Raw genomic sequence first — 24,567 nt, forward strand, 5'->3', positions numbered from 1 at the left:
ACTTTCCAATGGGTAACTTTTCTACCTGGTGAAATTAGATTTGCTGTCTTTTTTCTTCTGATAAACACCTTTCAATAAAAAAAATTAATTATTTTGTTTTATTTTTAGCTTGAGACTTTCTAGTTTTCCATGGCCCTTTTAGTCTCTTTGAACCCCATTTAAGAAAACCTGTTGCAAAGAAGGAAGAAACAGCTTCCTGATTAATCATTGATGTTGTGCCTCAATATTTCATCCCTCCTCCATTCAAAAATAAGGACATAAAATCTTACCATATGATTTGGCCAAGTAATTTAGTAAATGCCTTTCCTCACCAAATATGAGAAAAGATCCTCCAGGTCTCATTGCACAGATGAAGATAATGCTGGCAGGATTAGATCAGATTAAGCATGAAAGCCAGATCAGAGCGCTGCGGAAAGAGGGAAGGAGGGCAGCATCTTCTGGGAGGTTCAGACGAGGGTCGCACATGGACGGGCTCTGATCATGTGGGGAGAGTCAGGTCAGGCCACGAGACTCAGATCGAATTTGTCCTTTGCGCAAATATCAGAACAGCTTGTCTTTTTCATACCTTGTGACATGGACACTCACACCGTGTCATCCTATTTGTACCAGAGAGACAAGCAGAGGAAGTAAGATTTAAGCTCTTTTCTGATTAATGTTCTCAGGTTAAAAATAGCCACACAACATGTTTGAAAAGAGCCTTTTTCTCCGTAGCCAACCACAGGACCACATACAACTGGCATACATAAATGCATACTCACTTCAGGCTCTCGCTACAAATGCATAGCATAATACAATGTATACGCACACACACATAGGCACATTCCAAACACATGCACAACTCCTGGCTCTGTGAGAATTTATGAATTCAAATGATCTAAATATACCAAGTTTCATTTTATAAATGGCTTTTCTATGCATGAATTAAGTTTTTTTTTCCTGGAGTTCCAAGTGCCAGAATGTCAGCCTGTTTATAATTTCCCATTAGGAAATGTGAAACATTAAGCCACTCTCACCGCGATGCTAATATTATTTCCCAAAGAAATGCTTTGGTAATTGTCTCTCTTCATATGCACAGGACGGGTAAGCTGCTTAGAAACTTAGGAAGTACAGTGATGTCTATACTGTGTGTGTTGTGCACCTAGCAGTGAAGGCGGGCTTCTGTGAGTTCTTTCCATCCTGTAGGTTTGGCGTTTCTCTCTGAGTTTCTGCCGGGATACTGCTTCTGGGGGCAGGAGCATGGAGCTTAGGGGTTTTTGACCTTTTTTTTTTTAGAATATCACAGAGGAGGAAAAGAAAGCTCCCTTTAGACAGTACCTGCAAGATGAAACCTGAAATACTAAGTGCCAAAAATAAGTGCCCCACTTAAATAGATCACTTGTCTCACCCCAGCCTTCAGTCACTGCCCATCAGTGAGATCTGGACGAGGCCACAGGACTATGAAGCAAGAGTCAGAGTTCAAATATTAGGTACATGGATTAAATTCTTACTGAAGCATTTCCAGCAAGGGGGGCATTGTCTGATTCCCTGAATAGCTAACCAGTGGTACTGCTTGATCCCATTTACATGAAAACGAGCTCTATTCACCAACCTATTCCCAACCCACATTGTGGGTCAAGTAAAATGCACATGATTACAACAAGCGGTGATATGTTTATGTCCTTAAATCATTCATATATTCACATATTTACATTCAAACATTCATAAACCTGTGGGCACTGGGGGAAATAACTTATTTCCCAGAAGAGACAGCCTCTTGGTTCGCATCTAAATTATTAGCTCGACTAGATTATAAAATAAAAAGGCAAACTGAAAGCTAGTTATTATTTCACCATTCAGCGTTTTTGACAATGAAATACAGTTTCATGGTTCAACAGTTCCTAAATAACTTGTAAAATGTCAACTCTGAAATAAACAGAAGGGAAAACCGAGGTACAGTCCCACCTGCAAAAGGATGCTGTTGACAAACATCAAAATATTAGAATATTTAACTACACATGTAGGGAAAAACTGCCTATCGAGTTCCGTGGTTGGCGTGTTTAATGTGGAATGTAAGTTCCTTTCTGATGGAACGCAGTCCAGCCCAGCCCAGTCCTTGCTGAGTTTCAAATGGCGAGTGATTGTTCATTTGAAGCCCCCCTTTTCCAGACTTCTGTTCAGTCACAATAATCTAAAGGTCTGGAAGTAAGATTTTTTTTAATCCGATGAACGCTTTTATTCAGTGTCTGATGGCTTTCCAGTTTATTGTAGCTGTGCAGAAATAAAAATGATTTTGTACATTTGGATTCTCTAAAGACTTAGAAAGCGAGTCTGACGTGCCACCCATCGCCTGACACGTGGAGCTAGGTAGGTAGGACAGCCAGCGCCACCTGTGTGTGCCTGCAGCCTGAGGCTGGGGCGGGGGTGGGGGGAGGCGCATCACCTCCCTTGCTCTCTCAGCACTTTTACTGTGTACCCTGGATGGTTCCTAGCTTCTATTATTTTTACTTTACTCTTCATGATTTTTTTAAGTTTAGTTTTTGTGAAAAAAAATTTTTTTCTCAAAAAGGTCTCTAGAATTGCTTTGTTTTTTTTTCCAGATGCTGTAATCATGGATATTTCTAAATCACAACTCAAGGAACTTTACACCTGAAAAGATATTTCACCCAAATATAGTCAGCCCTTTCCCCTCTTGTCTGAGGAAACTCAGTCCCAAAGAATATATACAAATTGCCAAAGATCTTGCAACTAAGGGTCAGGGCAAGTGAGATCGGAATAAGGCCTTCAGTACCAGCCTCCACAATGATCAGTTGGTAACTACTGATAGAGGCCATTCTTCTGCTGAAAGGTCATCTAAAACAGTGAACTTGGCACATTTCACCTTGCAAATTATACAGAGGTCTTCCTTTTTGTGGAAGGTGACAGGGAAATGGCTCCTTGTCCTCTGCACTAATTAATTTCCCTATGAGAGGAGTTGTAAATGCTTTGTGCTCTGCACAAAGCCGACTGATTCCAAGGGAGGTGACGAAAATGGCCCAGCACCTTTCTTTTGTCATAAAATCTGTGATTCAGGTACATGGAACAAAGCAAGTGTTGATTCCACAAGCGAAGTATGGAGAGGTGTGCGTGGGTGCACGTGTGCATGTGTGTGTGTGTTTTAATGGCCAAACTAGACTGTCAATGCATTTTGATCAGTAACTGAAGGGAGAGTTGAAATGGTATCTCCATCCCAATCACTGACCCACTCAGCCTTTTTAAATAGATCCACTTAAGCTACTGCTGTTCTCTGAGTCCATTAGGACTTATTTAAGGGGTGAATTTTCAGGAGATTATATATCACTCCCGCTAAAGCACATTGAAATTGCTCATAGGACGTATCCTACAAAGCGTTATAAATTCTCCATCAGAACTAAGGAGAAAGGTGAGCTTGCTTGGAATAAAGACCACTTAGAGAACTACGAGAATCACTTTTGGGAAATTTGATTTGGAGTGCTGAAGCAGGCAACATTACCTTTCAAATAACTGTGTTCGGAATGGGCACTGTGTGTTAAGCTGCATTTGCTGGTAAGCTGTGATGTTAATGTCTTTGTTGCCATCGCCAACATTAAGGAGAAATAGTACCGTATAAGGTTATGTTTTAAACTCAGCTTTTAAGACGGTGTTTATTTATTCTAACAATCTCACCAGCTCTGAGGATGCATGGGATAAACTGAGCACGGTCTTCTACCCAAGGCCGTGTCTCCCCGCCAGCTAGGTTTCCTACAGGCCCGAGAACCTGACAGAGACTCTCCCACAATTGCAGCCTTCTGAAAAACACAAAGCCAGGAGGCTTGCTTAGGAAACCTTAAGATATCATTACCTGACTAAAGAATAAGGTACACAGTCCTGAAGAGAAAAAATTTTAAAGCACTTAGATAGTCTGCTTTCTTTCTTATCAATCCTTAATGGTTATTAATTGCTGCTTAATATGCCTTCCAAGCAAATTTTATAGCATTTGAATTAGCTTTCTATGCTCTAAGATTTATTTGTTTATGGAGTGATAAGACAATTCTCCCATGGGTGGTAAATAGGTTAGCCCGATTGATGGATGGAATGGGGTAAGGTTCCCATTCTGGATATGATTTCTAGCTCATCTTAGGAGTATTCTTTTTCCAGTGCTCAGAGCATCTGTTTATAGAACCTTCTACTAATCACGACATGGTGAAACCCAAGCACTGATTTCTTGGAAACATCTCGCAAACTGCTCGCCCCACTTCCGCTTCTCAAATGAGAGACGTGGGAGAGAACCTAGTCTGGTGAAACATGTGGCCTAAATGTCGATTCTTCCTTATTGTAAAGGGACGCATGCAGCCTGTTTTAGGACCATTCAGACGAACACCCTACAGAGGCGCCTCCATTTCAAGGACGGTGTTGGTCTGCCAGTCAGGCAGTACGCACATATTTATCAAGTCCCTTCTGTGTGTGTATGAACAGACAGGAAGCTCCTTGTGAGCAAGAACTTTGTCTTGTTCATAGCTTGTTTCTAATGCTAAAACAAGCCCTAGTATGTAGTAGGTGACAATAAATATTTATCAGCTAACATATTAATTTGATACTCACCATAGCCACATAGGTGGGCCTTTATTCATAAAGACACAGAGGCCTTGAGTTGATGCGGACCCCAGCTCGTGGGGTCTGCCACACTGTGGATGAGATATGAGAAATTCACATGGACTACTGAGTCCTGTGGAGGAAAAGGGATGGCCTGGCTTCTCTCTCGAGAGGAGAAAAAGCCTCGGAGCACCTCACCACCCTCTCAGGAGGAGAGTGCCCTGACCCTTGCCTTGACAAGCTTTTATTGGGTTCAGTTTGCACAGAAATAAAGCTCATCAGTCATTGTCAGGCAGAAATGATTAAATAATAGATAACATTCAAGGAGCTCTGAGGGCTTATTTGGAGTCAGGGTCAGATAGTTAAAGGGCCATAAAACTTTGGGGAACAAACTCACTTCCTGCTTGGACCCTTATTTAAATTGAGGGTATTACCAGTAGGTTTCATAGGATTTTATGCATTCTTTCTTAGGCCTGATCGCCCTAGGGAACCCGCCCTTCCCAGCACAGGGTGGCACCCACCTCCAGCATTGTTTCAGGCTTAAGGCATCGTTTCAGGCTTAAGTCAGGCAGGGGAAGTGAGCTTCCAAGGGATCAGGAGACTTCTTGCAGACACAGTGAGGACTTAAGCTATGTTAAAGCTGAGGGGTGAGGATCCATCACCCCCTTTTGCTATAGCCCCCTAAGTCCTTCCCTGGGGCCTCCATGATTGTGCCTGTCTTAGGTCATTCCCCCCTTGAGGAATCTTACCCATCATTGGCTAACCGACCAAGCATTGGGGTTGAGGCAGGGTGATGTAAAAGGATCAGAGGCAGCACCCCTGCCAGAGAGATAAACTTTGTCTCCTTAGTGGCTAATGGTCCCAAGGTCACTCCCTCAGCATTAGCCATGGTGGGGTTACAGCTCCTGAAACCAGGCAGGGCAGTTCCCAATATCACATGAAGTGACTTGTCCAAGGTGACAGAGCAGAAAAGTGAGAGCCAGAGCTCTATCAAACCATGAAATGTGCTCCCCGCTTGCTGAAGTACGGCTCTACCCAATGGCCCTCCTACTGGCAGCTGATACTCACCCTTAGCTTCAAGAAGGATGAGGCTGGGCCCTAGAGTAGGCAGCACTCACTCATACTGCATCAGGAGCAGGGAGGCTAAATCAGAGGGGCCTGTGCCAAACTGCAGCATTAGAAATGGGAGTAGGGGCTCCCACTTAAGCTCCTCATGTGATGGCTGATGCACAAGGCTGCCCAGTGTTCTAGGCTGTGAGTCCCATTTAAGGAAACTCTGTCCCAAGCTTCCAATACAAGGCCTCGTGAGACAGAGTTCAGGGTTCAGGGTCAGACTGACCCAGCCAAAGGGATGACAGAGCAATAACAGAAATTCTCAAAAGAGCAGAGGATAACAAGAAAGATGGCAGTGGACTGGGAAGAAATCAACATGGAGGTCAAGGAGGGCGGGGGTGGCACATGGAATCCAGAGTTGCCGTGGTCTCTGTGACACATCGCCTAAACCGTGTCTTTGTTTTTAGAACCATGTAGTCCTAGGTCACTGGTTGAATCCAGCCTCAGTGCTGCTCCTACTCACTGAAAACCATGATTTCATTTCTCTGCAGTTTGGGTGTAATGGGGCTGGTGGTTTGTTTTTGGAGGGTGGCCTCACAGCACCCCAGGTGTGGAGAGGGCCCACCCAGGTCTACAGAGACTAACCTCCAATGACAGGAAGTGCTGAGAGAGCTTCATCTCACCCACACAATTCTCCCAAACAGAAGCTTGGAAGTGTCTCTGTGATGGTGACATGTGGCGCAGTCATGTATGAGTCGGGCCCACTGCATGTTGCTGGCTCGGCTCTGGTTGCACCACCGACCATGGTTATCTTCTTTTGTTTCTTCCAGTAAGACAGTTGAACAGAAGGAAACAATTTCTCTTTTTTAGTGTTGAGTGAACGTGTGTCATTAGCCCTGTACTTATCTCCATTAGTATGGTTAGACTTGAAAACTCAATTTAATCTGGATTCTCTTCTCTTCTCAATGTCAGCCTGTTTCTGGACCAGTTCAGAGCCAGCCTTGTTGATGCAATAAAGAGATTACTCCAGCCCAGGGTAAGTATGTTTCTATTTTCTCCTGAACACTGGCTTCAGAATAATTAGCCTGTATACAGAGATGGAGAGAGTAATGGAATGGCAGGATTAATGTCATGTAATACTTTAATACTTATTATGTCCAACTTCAATTGGGTCTTCTGATCTACCAGATTCTTTCCTAATCATAACTAGGGAACTTCTTACCCTTGGCCTTCTGATAAGGAACACAGTGGGTAGTAAAATAAATGAAAGCACTTCAAAGATAGTGTGAGATTATTTTTATCAAAGAATTTCTTGAGTCTTTTCCTTTGATAACAATATCTTCATATTAAAGTAGAAGTATGATATTGAAACTTTTCCATTGACTTCCGTCATTTTAAATCCCTTCAGTGGTAACCTTTGTCACTGGGTATTTATTTATTGCAACAGATTTTTTTATTTTCTATTTCTGTTTATATTAAAGAAAAAGGACTTCAGATGAATCTGTGTATTAAAAGTTCTTTGCTTTAAAAGGAAGCCATTATTTATATATTATAAATATTAGGTCACAATAAAGCCAAGCGTGGCATAAAATATTGTGCACATTTTTACATTTATATATCCATTTATGCCTGTGAGTAAATTACAGAGTTTGTATCCACTCTTATTTTGTTGGGCTGTTATACTAAGCTAGGAGGTCCTGCAGCCTAAACGGAGAGTTAATATGCGTCTATTTAAAGTAAGAAAACGAGTTTAAAGCTCATGCATTAAAAATAAAATCTTATAAGTATGTAAGGTTCTTGCTGTACCATCGAATTTAAAATAGGTTAACAATGTTAATGCAGTCTCTGACAGGAACTCACATTTGAGAAAAGACTGCAGAGAGAGAGAGAGAGAGAGTGCGCGCGTGTGTGAGGTATTTTCTAAAGTTTTGTTTCTAAAGTCTTTTTAAAAAGAGGGTTTGCGCCTGTCATCTGAAGTCAGTGAGACTTATAGACTAATACCTTCCAATATTTCTTTTATATCTGTTTTCACATTGAAGTTTCCCAGAGCAATTTGATAATCATCCTTTGCCTTCCACCGTTGCTTTGATTTTGTTATCTCTGGATACAATAGCTCAGGAACTTTAAATAGGCCTCTCAGAGGAGAGACCACAGCTTTGTAAGTAGTAATCAATTAAAGTAAATTGGCCTTCTCCACTCCCTCTGTGAGGCGGGTAGTAGGTCTTGAGGCGAGGAAGGGGCACGCTCCAAGCTACTGATGGCTGCTGCCCTGGTTGGGTGAGCAGCCCAAGTTGAGGGTAGAAAAAGGAATTTGGGGCCCCTTCATTCCCTCTGTGAGCTTTGGGTGATTCCTGCAAGCATTTGCAAGATCAGGACTTCCAGAGAGGGCACCGAGACTCTCGGATGTAAAGGCCTCTGTGGAGATGCATCATCCATAATACAATGCGTCAAGGACTCCTCAGTCCCACACCAAACAAACAGTACGTCACTCTTCGCCATCACCCCCTCAAAGCCTGTTGGTGGCACATACTCCATTTTGCAGCAGATTTGCATGATTTACCCGTGCTATGAATAGATCTAAATGCAGATTGGACTGGAATCTCCAGTGTTTCTTAAACCTGGAACCATGCTCTTCCCTTGCCTGAAGTTGGCTCCACACAGCCCTCCTCCTGACAGCTGACACTCACCCTCAGCTCCAAGCAGGCTGAGGTGGGGCCCTGGCATAGATGGTGCTTTCTCATGCTGGGTGAGGAGCAGGGAGGGAGACGAGATCAGAGGGACCTAGACCACACTGCGGCATTAGAAGTGGGAGTTGGGGGTCTGGCTTAGGCTCCTCATTCACAACGCTGCCAGGTGTTCTAGGCTGAGGAACTAGGGGTCCACCGTAAGAGGGGGAGTCCAAGTTTTGGATGGCATGTGAACATTCCAAAATTACCACCCAGGAAACTCATCCCTATTGGGAAGTCTGGGGAAGCATAACACTTGCGCCTCCTCCACCTCTACCCTGGTGGACTCTAGAAGGGCCATGTGGACTTGGCAGTGACCAGCAGCTGCATATCCTGTGCCAGTGGGTGACAAGGGTTCCCAGAGCTTGAAGGTAGCTAGAGAAAAAACTGAACTATTCTTGTTAGCTCTCTGGGCTGGCTGCTTTGCTTCCAAAGGAGCACCCCCTGCTGAGTGTATGTGATGTCGAAGTCACAGTCCAAGACTAAGATAATAAGAGTAAAGGTTTTATTCCATTACAATTAGAGCTGCTTTCAATGTTTTCTTGAGCCCAGACAACTCCTCCATGGTTTTGTGGCCCAAGGGTCTGAAGGTGCCACAGAGTCCCACAGAGAAACAACTTGGGGGCTACGCTGGTGGATCCCGAGTTCTTTGTAATTCAAGGCTCAGCAAAATAGCAGCACGATTTACAACAGTCGAATGCTAGAAGCAACCTAAGTGTCCATCTGTAAATGAGTGGATCAAAAAACTGTGGTACAGTTACACAATGGAATACTACGCAGCAGAAAGAAAGAAGGAACTCCTACCCTTTGTGACAGCATGGATGGATCCGGAGAGCATTATGCTAAGTGAGATAAGCCAGGTGGTGAAAGACAGATATCATATGATCTCACCTTTAACAGGAACCTAATCAACAAAACAAACAAACAAGCAAGCAAAATATAACCAGAGACATTGAAATAAAGAACAAGCTGACAGTAACCAGAGGGGAGGTGGGAGGGAATAACGGGGGGGAAGGGGGAAGGTCTTCAAGGAACACGTATAAAGAACACGTGGACAAAGCCAAAGGGGGAAGGATCAAGGGTGGGAGGTGGGGACGGCTGGGGTGGGGGGAGTAGTGGGGGGGAAATGGAGACAACTGTCCTTGAACAACAATTAAAAAAAAGATACATCTCAGACATTTTCATACTTACACTGAGATAAGATTAACAAATCTTAAGCATACAATTCATGCAGTTCTAGGAAATGTGTACATTCATTAACAGCATAATCAAGATAGAAAATATTTGCATCACTATGCAAATTTTCCTTATGTAGTTTTCCAGTCAGAGCCCACAGCTTTTATACTAGGCCACAAAAATTCTGATTTATGTCACCACAGTTGTACTAGTTGTACAATGCGTACAAGTGTATTTTATTATCTGTATATTTCTGCATCTGGCTTCTTTTGCAAAGTATAGTTGTTTGAGAGCCAAAAAAAATTCAATGGGAGATACAAGTTTTCAGGGTGCTCAGCAAAAACTCCACTGGAGCCAGATGCTTCAAATTCCTGGGGCAGTTTCTGAAAGCAAACTGTGGTGGGTGGAGCCAGGAGTAACTTCAGGGAAAACCAAGTCTGTCCTTTCTATCTAGCCACTGGGGTCATCTCTTGAAGCCTCAGATTTCCATCTATAAAATGAAGAGTGTGTTCACCCCCCATACCCAATGCTTTGGAAAGCTTTAGCGTCCAATTGGCTCTAAATATATGTTAGCTCTTGTTACCTTGAAGAACTAGAGAGGCTTTCTGGCTGTGGCGAGTACAGAATAGAGGGGACTCTTTCCAACTATTCAATATTTTCCTCAAAGAAATGCTGGCAGGAAGGGAATAAACCATTTTCTTGACCTTGACTTTGACAACTTCTGCAAATAACTGGGCACACAGTGTCCCCTGCACCCATTTTCTGCACCCCTGCAGCAGGCCCTGCATGGGTCCCAGGAGGATTACATACCTGGATGAAGAGGGCATTTTACTGCAGACAACCTGCACTGCATGAAGGGAGAGAGATTACTACCAGGTGGCAAGAATGAAATAATTGCAATTTGGAGGTTCAAGTGTCAAGCTGTGGGAAGGAATGAATTCTGTCACTTTGGGGAGTGTGGTTCTTTGATTTCTAGCTACGGCAGATCAGCTGTCTGGAGTTACAGTTCCAGAGGCAAAGAAAGTAGTTGGAAAGGAAGTTTCTCTGCTTTCCAGTTTTTATGAATTCATGAATGGGGGAGGGAGGTGGGAAAGACCTCATAGAGGGCTTAGGCATCGGGGTGGGCTTCTGGCAACCTCAAATCCCAGGGCTGTGCTTAGATTCTCTGCCAAACAGGCACCCGTGCTTGGAAAGTTATTCTCAGTAGCTGTGAATTTCAGCAGGAAATGTTTGTCATCTGCCCCAAATGGAAAACTTCCTCAACTTGCTGGTTGAGAAAAATTGAAAACATGTGACTCCTGCCAGAATACTACAAGGGACTCTCCAGCAAACTTAAGAGATGAGAAGAAAATAAAGTAGATATTAAAAAGAAATGAAATCAGCAAATTTTACTCATTCCAAGAAGCAGCCTCCCCCCACCCCCCACACATTTTCCCCTCTGGTGAGAGGCTGCTGCTTCTTGATGATTGAGAGGTGCCCCTCTGTCATTGTGTTCGTTAAAGAACATCACTAGTGCCTGATATCTGAAGACCCAAACGTAATTTAAAATAGCCACGGCAGCCTGCAAGTTGAACTCGAGTCCAGAAATGATAACCAGCAAATGGCATCTACTGATATTCCTCTGAAATGGCTTTGGGTGCAGGGACAGGAGCCAAGCCAGCCAGCCAGTGTGAGTTGACTCAGGACCCCGAGGAGATGGGGGGGTGGGTGCGGTGCCAACAGCTCTCCAGTTTCGTGTCCCTGGTGACCGATGGTCAGGAATGCAAAAATACCGCTGTGGGCTTCATTTAACTTTCTTCAGAAATGGCTGGCACGCAGTGACAGCCACATCCCTGGGATCCTGCCTACATGCCAGGAGTGCTGTAACTGTAAACCACAGAGCAATTTCTTTTTATTGACAGATTTCTTCCTTTTTTAAAAAATCTAACATGTCTGTATGCACCTATGCAAACCTTTGTTTTGCTCATCTCAGGGCAGAGTCTGGTGAGTGCGGGCTCGGTGCAGTGAACTGAGATGCTGCTGAAGAGCCCTCGGGGTGCTGTCTGCCGGCTGGGCCAGGGGCCCAGCAAACCCTCCCCTGTGCGGGGTGAGAAGCTGTGTTCAGCCAAGCCTGGCTCTCCCCGGTGCAGAAAGAGAGAGTCCCCAGGTGTCCTTAAGACCCTCGGAGCAGGGTCCTAGCCCTCGCAGTTCTTTTCTGAAGTGCACCTGGATGCTTATTCGGCATGTGTGGGGCTTGGTCTCTGCCCTCAAGGAGTTTCTGGTTCCTTGTGGGGATGTGACACACACGGGTGAGACCACAGTGGACGGTGCCAAATGGCTTCTAACAGCTCGACACTTGATCATATATAGCTACTTTTATTAGTTCTGTGGACCTTTCTAATGCATGCCTTGAATAGAATATGTGATACTCAAGAATAGAATATGTTTGGACTCTGTCTTGACCCAAGAAACATTCGCTGAGAACCTACTACCTGCCTGGCACTGTGCTGGGGAATGTAGGGTAGGGGTATCAGTATGAATGACGAGCACTGTGAGAATCTCATAGACTGTTAGCAGGGCAGATTGATGCGGGAGCTACCAGGAACTACAATGCAATATGGTGGGTACTAGAAGAGGTCCAGCACAGAGTGACTGGCTGCCTGAGGAAGGCTTCCCTGGAGGCTATGGTATTTGACTTGGGTCTTGAATGGTTGGAAGGGAATTCATTCCAAGCCTCAGAAGAAGGGACTAGAAAGCAGTATCCCAGGTGGAGGAAACAGTGCTGACGGGTAGAGTATGAAAAAGCATGTTGTGTGTTAGGGTCAGCAAGACATTTGCTGGAGTATAGGAACGTCTTTGTGGTCTAGGGGTTAGGGATGGAGAGGGGCAGGAGATAAGGTAAACGCGTTTATTTGGGGTACCATTTTAGGAAAGGCTAAGAACACCATGATGAAGAGACTGGACCTTATTATATGGGCAGTGGAGAAGCATTGAAAGTTTTTGAGCAGTGGTGAGGTCAAACGTGGGTTCTAGAAAGATCACTCTGGCCACAGCATGAAGGCTGGAATGGAATTAGAGGGATCTTGAAGGCAGCAAGGTTCCTTATGGGTCAAGTGCAAACCAACTAGGTCCGTTAGGAGCTGGCAAAGACTTGATATCCAGTTCAATTGGATATGAAGACTTGAAGATTGAGAAGAGGGAACTGAACGGGTATTCACAGAGAGATTTGTTCAGCAGACATTTTCTGAATGCCCCTCAGAAGCCAGACACAGTGCCAGGGCCTGGGGATAGAGTAACGTCCAGCATAATCCCGCCCTGAAGGAGCGCAAAGTCCAGCCTGCGAGACGAGCAATCCAGCAGTTACCTGATGGTGTGTTAGGGACATAGCAGAGGTACGGCTGATGCCTGGGAGCCAGGAAGTGGATAACGGGGGCAGGAGGCCCAGGGTGGAGGCCAGAGGAGCTCAACACAGACATCGCAGGGGCAGGGTGTCTCATCTGGCTGCTGAAAGACGAGCTAGTGTTTACCCTGCCATCAAAGAACTGGAGGGCAAGAGAAGCATTCCACTGGAAGGGCGCGTTTGCAGGTTTGAAGGCATGGGGGTCCGTGTGAGAACAAACGAGGTGAGTGTGAAGGAGGAACAGGGACGATGCTGCAGAGATACATATGGGGCAGGTCATGCTGGGCTTTGCCTGTCATCCCCAAAAGGTGGGACACGTGTTAGTGTTTTTCAATCCTGTTTTAATGGCAGAACCCTTTGGTCGGAACGTTTTTAGCCAGCACCCCAATTATAAAACAGAAAAGTGAAGCAGCTTCAGTTCAATTGGATATGAGACTGGATATGAGAATGTTAGCACTTCCTCTCCCCTGGTCTCTCTTCGACCCTTCGAGTTCACCCTAGAAGCAACTGAAACAGTTTGAGGACCACGTGCAGCAGGTGACAGTGATGTGAGTTGGCAGGTGTGGCATTAGAGGGTTTTAAAAGCAACCCCACAATTCCCAGGTTTTTAGCTTCGTTTTAATGGTGAAGAATATGGAAGTGCTTAGAACCTAGTAGGTGCTCAGCTTGTATGTCTGAGTGTGTGTGTGTGTGTGAGAGAGAGAGAGAGACAGACAGACAGACAGACATGAGTAGTGTCCTGGAAAGGGTAGGGGTTTGGGATTAAGTATGCCGAGTTCTGTTTTAGACAGAGCGGCTTAAAGGAACACTCAGAACATCCCTGTGGAGAGCTCTCGCAGGCACCTGAAAATACGGGTGTGGCCTCTGGGCAATGGTGAACGCTGCAGTCGTATATTTGTGAATTTTGCTGTGTACGTGGTAGCTGAAGTTCTGGGCTTTGGTACAATGGCCGAGGACTGTATAGAATAAAAAGTAGGCAGAGCTTGGGGGACCACTGACAATTAAGAGGCAAGTGGAAGAAGAAAAGGTAGGGAAGGGACTGAGAAATGTAGAGGAGGAAGCAGGCAAGGGCAGCATCTTAGAAACTAGGTAAAGAAAAGGTTAGAAAATAAACATGAGCTTAAACATGTCACCGGTATTTGATAGTTGGTTGCCTGGAAATGAAAAAAGAATAAAGGCATTTCATTGGCATAGCATATTGCTTTTAAAATAAATCTGAAGCATACTTATTTTTTCCAGAATTACACGCCCTTTAATACATGAGTATAGATGAGTCTAGCAAAATAACAACAGCAGCGCCCACAACATAAACATTATCGTTGTTGTTTAGTGGAACTACTCGTCTCTCCTCTCCAGGGATAAACAAATTCTCCCCAGTTTCTCTGCAGTCAAATTTTTACATTCAATCGAGTGTTCATTCTGAGTTTAAAATGATTCTGTGACTGTGAATGCTTAGAAACTTGTGCTTTGGTAAATTAAAAATAATTTTCCTAAAGTGATGGGCTCATTTGAAATCTATTTTTTTTTTACTTGCTTTGATTTTTGTAGCCTAAATTGTAAGGCGTATCCCTCTGATTGTACCTGTCGAAGGGTCCTGCTCCACTGGGGGTGGGGGAAGGCTCTGAAACACTCATTATGGGGCAGATGCAGGCACTCAGTAGGGCTCAGTGGATGCTTATTGAATGAATGGGTGGTATACTGCAGTCCCTCCTAACGATGAATCTACGTGTCAAAGGTGTCTGTATTCACTGAAATGGAAAAGAAAGCACTCGTACGGAGTAATTAGAGATGAAAACTGCTTGCTCTTCATCTTTCTTGTGGGTGCCGTTCTGTGCCAGGTGCTTCCCTCTGAAATCCCACTGCGGTTGCTGACTCTACTAACGCTTCTTGAAGAAAATCTTTTCTAAAGAATAAGCAATAGGACATGGCCTTTGAATTCCCCAAGACTTGTATTCCCCAGATCACTCAACATCTGGATTTAGTTTATTCTCTCAACAAATATTAGTTGCGTACCGACTACACGTTGGGCCCTGAGAAAACCCAGTGAATAAACCCTGGAAGACTCCGTTGTCACAGAGTGTACATTCTGGCCCGAGGAGATAGGTGGTAACGAAGAGGGACATAATGTGTGTCAGAGGTGATGAGTGCTGAGAACAAAGATAACTCGGGGAGAGGAGCAAACAGCGATGGAGGAGGGCCTGTGGTTTTAGACCGGGCGGTTAATGAAGGAGAACAGGTAAACTGAGACCTGAAGGAGGAAAGCGATGTCCACACAGAGGGGCTGCCACGTGCTCAGTTGCAGCCCATGCCCACCCCAGCCAACACGGGGGTGCGGTGTGGGGACCATGTGCCTTGTAAATGCAAGCATCAACCCAACCAAGAGCCCTGCAGCTTTCTAAACATTATGATAAGTCGTTTAGATCAGTGATTTTCAACCAATGTGTCACAAGAATTTTTCAAACATGCAGTACCTGGTTCTTTAGTGAGGGGCACTGACCTCTTTTCCCTTAGACTGTCGACTAAAAAAATGACAACAGCCAATGCAGCAATAGCTGTCTGGTGTGGATGCCCTGCCTGGAACCATAAATATATAGGTCATATAACAGAGTTGCCTCTTATTGGTTATGTCCCATAATAAGGTTGTATCTGATTGGTTAATTCTTGGTATCAGAAATCCTTATATGCAAGTTTAGGTGCCTGACTTTTTTTAAAGTCACTTTAGAGCAAAAAGGATAGGTAATTACTATTATTTTATTTTGTAAATCTATCAAAATTATACCAATTTTTTGGTTGTATTGGCAAAAATACATTTTTTGATGAGCTGCAGAATTTTAGTAATTAGTTTATGTGCGCCATGAGATGAAAAAGGTTGAAGATTGCTGGCTTAGATAATAGCTATTAAAATCAACTCTTCTGTTGTCATTGTAAGACAATTTTTATGAGCGAGTTTAAAATTTTTAAATGAAAAACTTCTATTATTCAAAAACCCAGAAGGGCCAAAAGTTCTTAGAAATGACTGAAATGACCTACTAATATTCCCTCTTTTTTTTTTTTTAATGACAGCTTTTGCTCCCCTGCTGAGACCATGTATTATATCTAGTTTCACATCAAAATGAATTTTTACTGCTAAGTTTAATAGCACCTGAAAATAGCAATTAATATTGGAAAAGCTGACGGAACCTTAAGTGTATTGGCGTGGTGGGTGCTGCTATAATTATGTGCCTGAGTGTGTACTCATCCGTGTAAACACAGTGTGAAAACACACTTGACATCTGGGACAATGTATCAGTGTTTTTTCTTGCAGGTAAATGAGGGAAAGAGTGACAGGGAGAGAGAACTGATCGAATTTTCATAGCACTGTTAGGTGCTGTAGATGTTCCTAGTCTTACATCTATTTAACGCTGTTTTTCCAACTATTTTCATATTCATCACCTCATCTGATTCTCACAACTTGATGTGGTATGGGGAGAGACAGGTTTTGTTCTTCCCATTTGCTGGATGAGGAAACTCGGTGGGTCAGCTAGGATGACTTGAGTTTTTCATCTGCCAAATGAGATTCCACTAGCATCTCCAAGGTCCATTCTAGCCTAACAGCGTTATAGTTCTCTGATTTTCCTTTCTGCCACACAATTCTTTCTTGTATTGGTCAACCCCTTCACTGTGTGTTTAATCATCTGTCAAATGCAATGTCTCCCATGCAAGGTTGTTGGGAAAGTCTGAGAGGTCTGAAGGAAGGTGGAAGCACCTAGCGCCGTGGTGGCTATTATTATTATTATTGTCATCACTAGTGCTAAGAAGGAGGCAATGTAGTATACAGGAAAGAGCATTGGCATTTGAGTCAGATAAATTTCCAGTCGTTTACCAGGCACGTCATCTTGGCCAATTATTCAGTCTTTCTGAGCATCCTGTAAGATGGAGCTGATGGTCCCTATGTTGTTGGTAGTTTGAAGACTCCGGGAGACTATGCAGAGCACCTCTCCCAGTGTCTGACAGGTGGTACCACGTGCTCAAATAACTAGCTGGCAGGTGTGAATGATAAACCACCTTTCATAAGAAACCAAGATAGATTTTCATGATTCCCCCAAAACCTAGTGTGGCATTTCATCAAGGTGACATGTAACCTTGAAATTAATAGAAGCATACAGTCATCTTTTAAACAAATAGAAAGAAAAGAAGATTCTGAAGGCTAGCCATTTTGTGCACATCTGGGAAGGAGAAGGAAAAAATCCACACACACGCAGTAGTCAGTAGTCAGCCCACGATCATTGTGGAGTTTCATGCCGGATGGTCTTCTGAAATCCGGTGTCTGTTTTATTCAAGTCTTTCCCTTCTCCCCACTGCAACAATCCTACTAGGTTGTGCCGTTTATTTAGAAAAGCCTGTTTACCCTCTTTGTACCACTTTCCCTGAAAAGCAGTCATTTGAGTACTGTGAGGAGCTGCTTTGCTATAATGATGCCCATTTTAAAGGATTCATTGAAGCTGGAAACAAGACCCTTGTAGACTTGTGCCTGACAGCGTGGTCACAGAGAAGGCTGCTGGCGGGACGGAAATGTGAACCTTCTCCAATAGGGGTTGTGGTTACTTGTCTCCACGGAGGATTTCTTGGTGCTGAAGTTTCAGAGCACAATAAACTAACATTTATAGGCATCTGTTGCCACATGCTCTGGAGCCGGGTTGCGGACGTGTTGGCAGCTGCTAGCGAGTCGCAAGGTGGGTGGCACTGCCCTGGCCCAGTTCCTTTAAAATGTAGTGCTTTTGTGTAAACCACTGGGCCCAAAAGAGGTGTGTGTTGTGCAGAATACTAACTTTGAGCCACATTGGGTTTATTACATGTGTTGTTTGAAAGCCACTGGCCATTTGAATATAAAATACATATGTATATATTTTTTCTTATTTGATGTATACCTATCCATGAAATTATTCTCACTGTGAATGCTCTTCCTGTGTGGACGTCTCAAGAACGATTGAGTTTTCTACCTGAGAGCGATATGTTAAATGCTTTGACCAACGTATGTTGTGTTTGGTTGCCTTCCAGTTTTAAAATGTGTAAATTTCCTTTTTAATGTTCTAGGGGAAAGCAATGGTATTCGCCCCACGCCGAGGGACCACTTTAAACCAGTTTTGCAATCTAGCTGAAAAAGCTGGTTTCTCTATCCAAAGACATGAAAATTATGATGAACACATTTCAAACTTCCACTCCAAGGTTAGTTTTCTGCTCGTGTTAGATAACACTTTAATCCGCATTGCATTTTGAAGAGATCATGGTCTTTTTGGCAGGTAACCTAAATATTTGATTAAAGTACTTCTTAGGTGTGCTGCTTCTGAACAGCTATTTGTATCTGATTATTTCCTACGGTAAAGTCATCTTTTATCTTTGCATGTCTAGAAAGATTTTACAGAAGCCATTCCTGTTTACTCCTTCCTCTGAAACAAAGTTATCTTTTCATTTAGTAATAGACTAATTTGTAGGATGCAGGGGAGGTGGCACAGAATGAATGATAAACAAGCATTTACGTTTTAATAAAAAAAGCTCTGGCTTTTAAGTAGGTTCAGTGCTCAGCTGTGCTGAAATAAATAGAAGGTAAACGTCTAATTGTATCATGTTGGACTGTAAATCTTTATCTCTGCTTGCTTTATGGCTGGGTCACTTGGCAGTTTGAGACTGTTAAATCTACAGAATTTCACAGTTGTGGGGTTATATGTCAGAGCAAGGCACTACAAGATTTAGGTCAAAAGCACTTATCTGAGAGTGATTTCTAAGCTTGCTTACATAAAGCAATGTTATCGGCCTTTTTATTATTTATGGGTGTACACCAATATAGGACACTGAGAGGCAAGTGTTCTACCACTTTATAGGATCTCATGTTTGCTAATACATGTCACAGTTACTAGCATAACCTGTATTACTTATGTGATTTTGTGCCGTGTGGAAATCTCCCTTCTCTGAACTAGTCTGACCTTGGCAAGAGACTTTGACTTGTCATCACTTTGCAAGCTGTAACTGCAGAAAAGTAAAGGTCTGACCTTAATTTCCTCCTGTAAAAATATCAGTGGCATTCTTTACTACCCAGGACTATGATATAATGTAGAAGTGCATTGACTTTTGAAAATTATATACAAAGGGGATCTGATCTTCCCAGCAAAAAAAAAGGAAACCCTCACTGTCTGGAAATGGGTTCTCTTCGTTGGGTCTCTAAGGGCTCCATTCAGCCCCTGGCAAAGAAATGACGCCTTGTGAACTGAAAGGGTTAAATCACTTCCTCTCGTTGTTGGAATTGGGCTCTTTGCTTACCATCAGAAAATAGTAACAAAATGGCATGTTATTCGAATCTTACCTGCCTCTCTGGAACTATGTGTTCCCTTTTCAACCCTTTCCCAAAACCCAAAGAATGGCTCTAGAGGTGTCACCTGCTGGGGAAGGGTCTGCTCCCCGCAAAAGGGATAAAAATCTGCCTTCTCTCCAGGGTAGGGCTAGATCTGCCCGTATCAGGTGATGACTGCTTTACTGTCATTGCCATCCACTTTCCCCCCAGAACAACAAATGCTTTGAGTTTTTCAGTCACAGCTCAGGAGAGCAAAGGCTTGGGTTCCTCCACCAGCAGACGGAGAAGTCAGCATTGTGCCTGATAACCTTCCGTGTTCTATACCCTCCGTCTCCTCCCTGCAAGACCTGAAGGGTGTTGGAACCTGTGAGGTATTTGAGGCCTTGGTGGCTACCTTTCCTCTGTCCACAACTTTAGATTGTCAGCAGCTAGTGGACAGCAACTTTCTCTTTGTCCAGCGTCCTACACCACCATGCAAAGCACAGCACGTTTCATGAATCACTATGGGTGCCTCTTACATTGACACTGCTATAGTTATGTTTATGCCCACAGTTAGTACTCCATAGATAACCACGGGCTGATGGGTCCCACAAAAATAAATTTTCATGGGTAAGTGGCCTTACTTTTTCTTTCTTTATAATTGCTTAAAAGGTAAATTCCCCACCTTGCAGACATTGGACTAAGGAACAGTTCCCCTCCTCCTCTGGTTGTGGTGAGGAGTGCAAGGTGCATTTTGTTCTCAGGAAGTAGCACCCTAGGGGAATATTGGAGGGGGGGGTCGGGGCACCCTATGTAAATGTTATCAGTGTGCACCCATGACGTTGGCTTTTAATGATGAGATCGATTGCCACTGGTTTGATGGTGTGCTTCTAGCAAAAGAATGCCTGCTGTCCCTTCTATACCAGAACCTAGAATGCTTGGCTTTCCTGCTGCTCCAGCAGCAGTGAGCAGTGTACCCGAGGGCTGCCTGGACCGAGCCAGGCCCTGAGGACCCAAGTCCAGCCCGCAAGTGGAGGTCTCCTTTGCAAGAGAATGATGCCGGGACATCATCTCTCCCAGAGGCCCGGCGATGAGCCGCGAGCCAGGCAGGGGAGAGTGGGGGGCGCCCCTGCCCCTCGCTGAGCCCCAGTGCTCTTCACCCAGGAGAGGGGTCGGCTCCGGAGCCCGCACCCTTGTCCCCTCTGGTCCTCGCCCGCCTGCCCCAGGCTGGGGACGCGCAGGGGCCGGCGCTGCCGCCGGGAACCTCCACCCTGGCCGCTTTTGTTTGCCGAGTGCTAATAGCCAGGGCTTAAAAGTTTTCCATCTTGAGCGGCAATCAGCTTTCTTCCTCTCCATCTCTGGCCAAACCCCCTGGTCCCTGGGACCAGCTCGCTCCCCGATGGAGGAGCTGCGTTTTCCTTCGGGCTGCGTGTTATCCTCTTAGCCCTACTGTGTTGGAATAGAGCGGAACCAGCTGGAGGACTGTAAGACGCCTGATAATGCCGCTCTTTTCCGCTGTCCCGTCTTAATCTTGTTACACAAATGGTTGTGAAGAGATTCATGAATTTTAATTCTGCCCTCTGCATTAGTGCCTCACGTCACTCATACACAGCTGCCTTCTATGCCGAGTTTTCCACCCCTCCTCTTACAACAGGGGAAAAAATTAGTTACAATCTTGGCAGTAGTGCAAGGTAAAAAAAAAAAAAAATTCTACAGATTTAGGCAACCACCCATGAAGCTGATTAACAGTCAGTGATCAGGAGGAACAGCTTTGCCTCTTAAACTTTTCACCTCTCATTGTTAACTGTGAAATTTTATTTCCGTTAAAAAGCAAGCCTGTAATCAAAACGGTGCCATTCTGCACTTTTCTGCCAGTGTTTTTGTTAAATTGTGCCCACACCATGCAGCCAGCGAGCTCAGGAACCAGGCAGCCAAAGGTGTAGTATGTTTTTAAAATACTGCCTTTCTGTTCGCTCAGACAACAGGAAGAAAATTAAAACACATCCCTCTCCCTACCCAGCCTCTTGGTCTCCCCCAGGCTGGGAATCAAAGGCATTGCCGGGTGGTGTGGCTCAAAACCTTTCAGGATAGCGAATTGTTTAGCAAGGTAGGGACCTGACCCGGAGATTACAGCTGGCTTGAAATTAGTTGATAAAACTACTCTCATTCATGCAAATATTCTTGAAACATAATTTTACACACCATAGGTTTTTTTTTTCCAACTTTTGCAAAATCACCGGTGTGTTTATTTTCTGTATTTTTGTACTTAGCCATGAAAACAGGCTGGGGCTGGGCTGGGAAGTCAGTACATTGTGTTAAAAGCACGGCCATATTGCACTTCTGCTTTTCTATTCAAAATGCCACATTACAAGTGGCTGGTGCTTATAATCTGTGTGGTGGGCTGTTGATAATTGTGGATACTGTAAAGGGTAAACAGTCTGAACTCCACTCCCGCTGCTGCTGTCCGCGCCACGGCGAGGCTGAGCGTGCTACATTCAATTATGAAGTAAAGCATAATGCGCCTAATAGCAGCTGTATAATTTAGTTCAGTCCTCCAAGATCCTGCTTTAACCTATGAAATTGAAAAATTGTTTTATTCCCCGTTTGCTTTTTGTTCTTTTTTTCCAAGGTGCTTTTTTATTTCTTAAATTTATAATTATTAATTGGGCAAAGAAGTACAGCCTGAACAAATGGAATTATTCTCAAACCACATAGCATTCCCCCATCGAAGCAAATATTTCCTAACAGCTTTGTGTGTGTTCAAGGGCCCTCACAGGACGGACTGGATTCGGCGGTGATTCGGGGCCGCGGCGCAGCACTGCTGCTTTCCAGGGTTTGCGGCTCTTCCCCATCTGGGAAGGGCTCACAGTCAGCACAGGGCTGCACCCCGGCCCCTCCCTGCAAGGAAGCCTCTGCTTCGGCCTCCAGAGGTCAGCACAGAATCCAAGTTAAAAGTGATTTCTAACCCATATTTACAGAAGAATTATTTATCCCACATATTACCTCAGGGACTTTATAAAGAGCTTATTTGAGTCTGTATATTAGTGCACTGTGAGTGAGTAGGTCAGCTGACTCACGCTGAGTAATCAACTTTACCTTATCCCAAATCCCTGAGGAAGAATTTAGCTAGCTTGGCCCCCTCTTCCCTCCCTAAAATATTTCAGTGAGCTCCTTCTATCACTAGGGCAACCGGCATCAAAGGTATTTACAGTTGGTAGGTCCCTATTAGTGGGTTTGGTTTGAGAAGTTCGGGAAGCCATTTTCTTTTTATTTTTCTTTTTAAATGAAAAGAGTGATATGGAAGGACCTGTGTTTAGAAATAACACTGTTGTTATTTTTATGACCACCAAAAGCCATGAGGTTCTTTCTAAATAGACAACAAATCATCTGTAAATAGAACAAACTCCATCCAAGAAAATAGAATGGAGTCACTTCAGTGATTGTACCACCATCAGACCTTAGGAAAATGGATTAGAAAGTGAAGATTAGGTTGCCCTTACGTTCCAGTAGAAAAGGAAAAGCAGGCTCATGGCTCCTGTTCTTAATAGTGAGGGCATGTCACAGTTTGGGAATGCAATGTAGAAGAAATATGGACTATGAAAAGATTCAAGTTCTGCCCCAGACCTACTAATCTGGGACAGTGTCGGGTTGGAGCCATTCATTTAGCCTCAGGGTAGAGGCGGGGAGGTTTGTCTGATTTGAAAAAAAATAAAAGAATTGGTTCTATGTATAATTAAGAGAATTATTTATTTCTGACCCTTATCAATTAAAAATTGGCTCAAAAATATTAATTTTGTCTTTGTAAATAGCAACTTATTATTTGCTAGAATAGCAGATAAATATGACTATCACACTTATTCAAGCCAACAAGGAAGCATGTACTTCAGGTCTGAGAGTGCCAATCAGATTTTAAAATCTGTCCTGGGAAGGCCCACAGAACTTCACCCGAATAGTACCAAAGCTTGCTGCTCTCATTGGTGGGAGAAGTTTTTCTCCTCGGAGAAAAAAATTTTTTAATTACTTATCATTAATGTGTAAACCTCTAAGAAGTAACTGGAGAGAGAGTCTTTGAAATGTCTCAGGCTCCACCAGCCTTTCCCAGAGTGCCCTGGTGTTGCCCAATCTCCAGCCAGTGATCTGAGAGGACTGCCTGCCTGATTCCTGGGGCGCTGGCCGGGGACAGACAGGACCAAGAGCAGAAGCTTCTATGCCAGTAGGCTGGCCTGGTGCAGGTGAACCAGAGCCCAGGACTGCCTTCCCTGAGGTGCCTTATAGGTCATGGAGTCACAAATGCAATGCAGCTGTTTATGAAAAAACACCTTAGCCACACCAAAAACACCCAAATTTATCATATTGATGCATAGTATTGACATGTCTATGCCACTGAGTACTACTTTGAGTTGCTTTTCTTCCCCAGAACAATATATTTAGGTAAGAAGTCTTTATTATACTCAACGTTAAAATCTGGTAAAAATTCCTAATTGAATCTGTTTACCTTTTTTTTCTATTATCGTTCACAGTTGCAAAAGGAAAACCAGGATATATATGACGAAAACCTTCATTACCCACTTCTTCTTATTTTAACCAAAAGTGGATAGAAGATTTAGCTGCTCAAAAGATGAAGAAAACACCGAGTGCACAGGGGACATTTTACAAAAACAGAAATCTGGAATGGGTAATGCTACAACATGCAGCAAGCCATTGATTGGCTCCCTGAGACTCTCTGGCCCCCGGGGCTTGGGCCCCCACCACCTTCGAGACATTCCACACGTGGGTTATGGAGTCCCCCAGTCCTCACCCGCACTACTTCCCAGCCGCCCCTTACCCTGCTTTTTTTCAGTCTGCTTGTTGCTCTTCCTGCACCAAATCTTTGTCTGTCCTTAAATATCTGTAAACAGCCTGTCTGAGATTCGAATTGGACTTGTGAGCAACCTACAAATGTTTACCTCTAGTTGAGGCAAAATTTCTTTTTGTGATCGCCACAAAAAATATCTTGGTCTTTGTTCCATTTTTGGTGGCAGTAGTTTTTAATCTGTAAAACAGCAAAATGACGATTCTATCCTGGTTAGTAAAAATAAAACATACTTCATTCTGATCTCCCTTAAATTAATAGTGTGAAAGCTGCCCTCTCTTTCTCTACCTCCCTCGCTCATTCTTCTTTTTCCTTTTAAGCAGGATGGATTTTTCCCTATAGATGTATAAGAAATGACTACATCAGCCCAAAGCCTCATAAACTGACCGTTTGTCCTCTGGACACAATAGCGTGGCCAGCCCTCTGCTCCTCCTCTCCAATTATGTGTGATTAGTCTCAATGTGTTGTGTCAAGGAGGAGGAGTGTGCTGAGTGCTTATTATCTGTTTAGG

General features: G+C 43.9%; 1 protein-coding gene across 2 annotated transcripts in view; it reads left to right on the plus strand.

Moving 5' to 3' along the window:
- Nucleotides 1–24,299, plus strand: part of CAMKMT (calmodulin-lysine N-methyltransferase) — a 342,165-nt gene extending 317,866 nt beyond the window's left edge. For both annotated transcript variants that reach the window (XM_028517156.2, XM_036027915.1), the window contains 3 exons: nt 6,592–6,655; nt 17,974–18,105; nt 23,725–24,299. In XM_028517156.2, the coding sequence (XP_028372957.1) occupies nt 6,592–6,655; nt 17,974–18,105; nt 23,725–23,802 (274 nt within the window). In that variant the 3' untranslated portion in view covers nt 23,803–24,299. The remainder of the gene's footprint in view (nt 1–6,591; nt 6,656–17,973; nt 18,106–23,724) is intronic.
- Nucleotides 24,300–24,567: the final 268 nt, after the last annotated feature.

Source organism: Phyllostomus discolor, chromosome 6, assembly GCF_004126475.2.
Source record: "Phyllostomus discolor isolate MPI-MPIP mPhyDis1 chromosome 6, mPhyDis1.pri.v3, whole genome shotgun sequence".
In the NCBI taxonomy this organism is placed as follows: Eukaryota; Metazoa; Chordata; class Mammalia; order Chiroptera; family Phyllostomidae; genus Phyllostomus; species Phyllostomus discolor.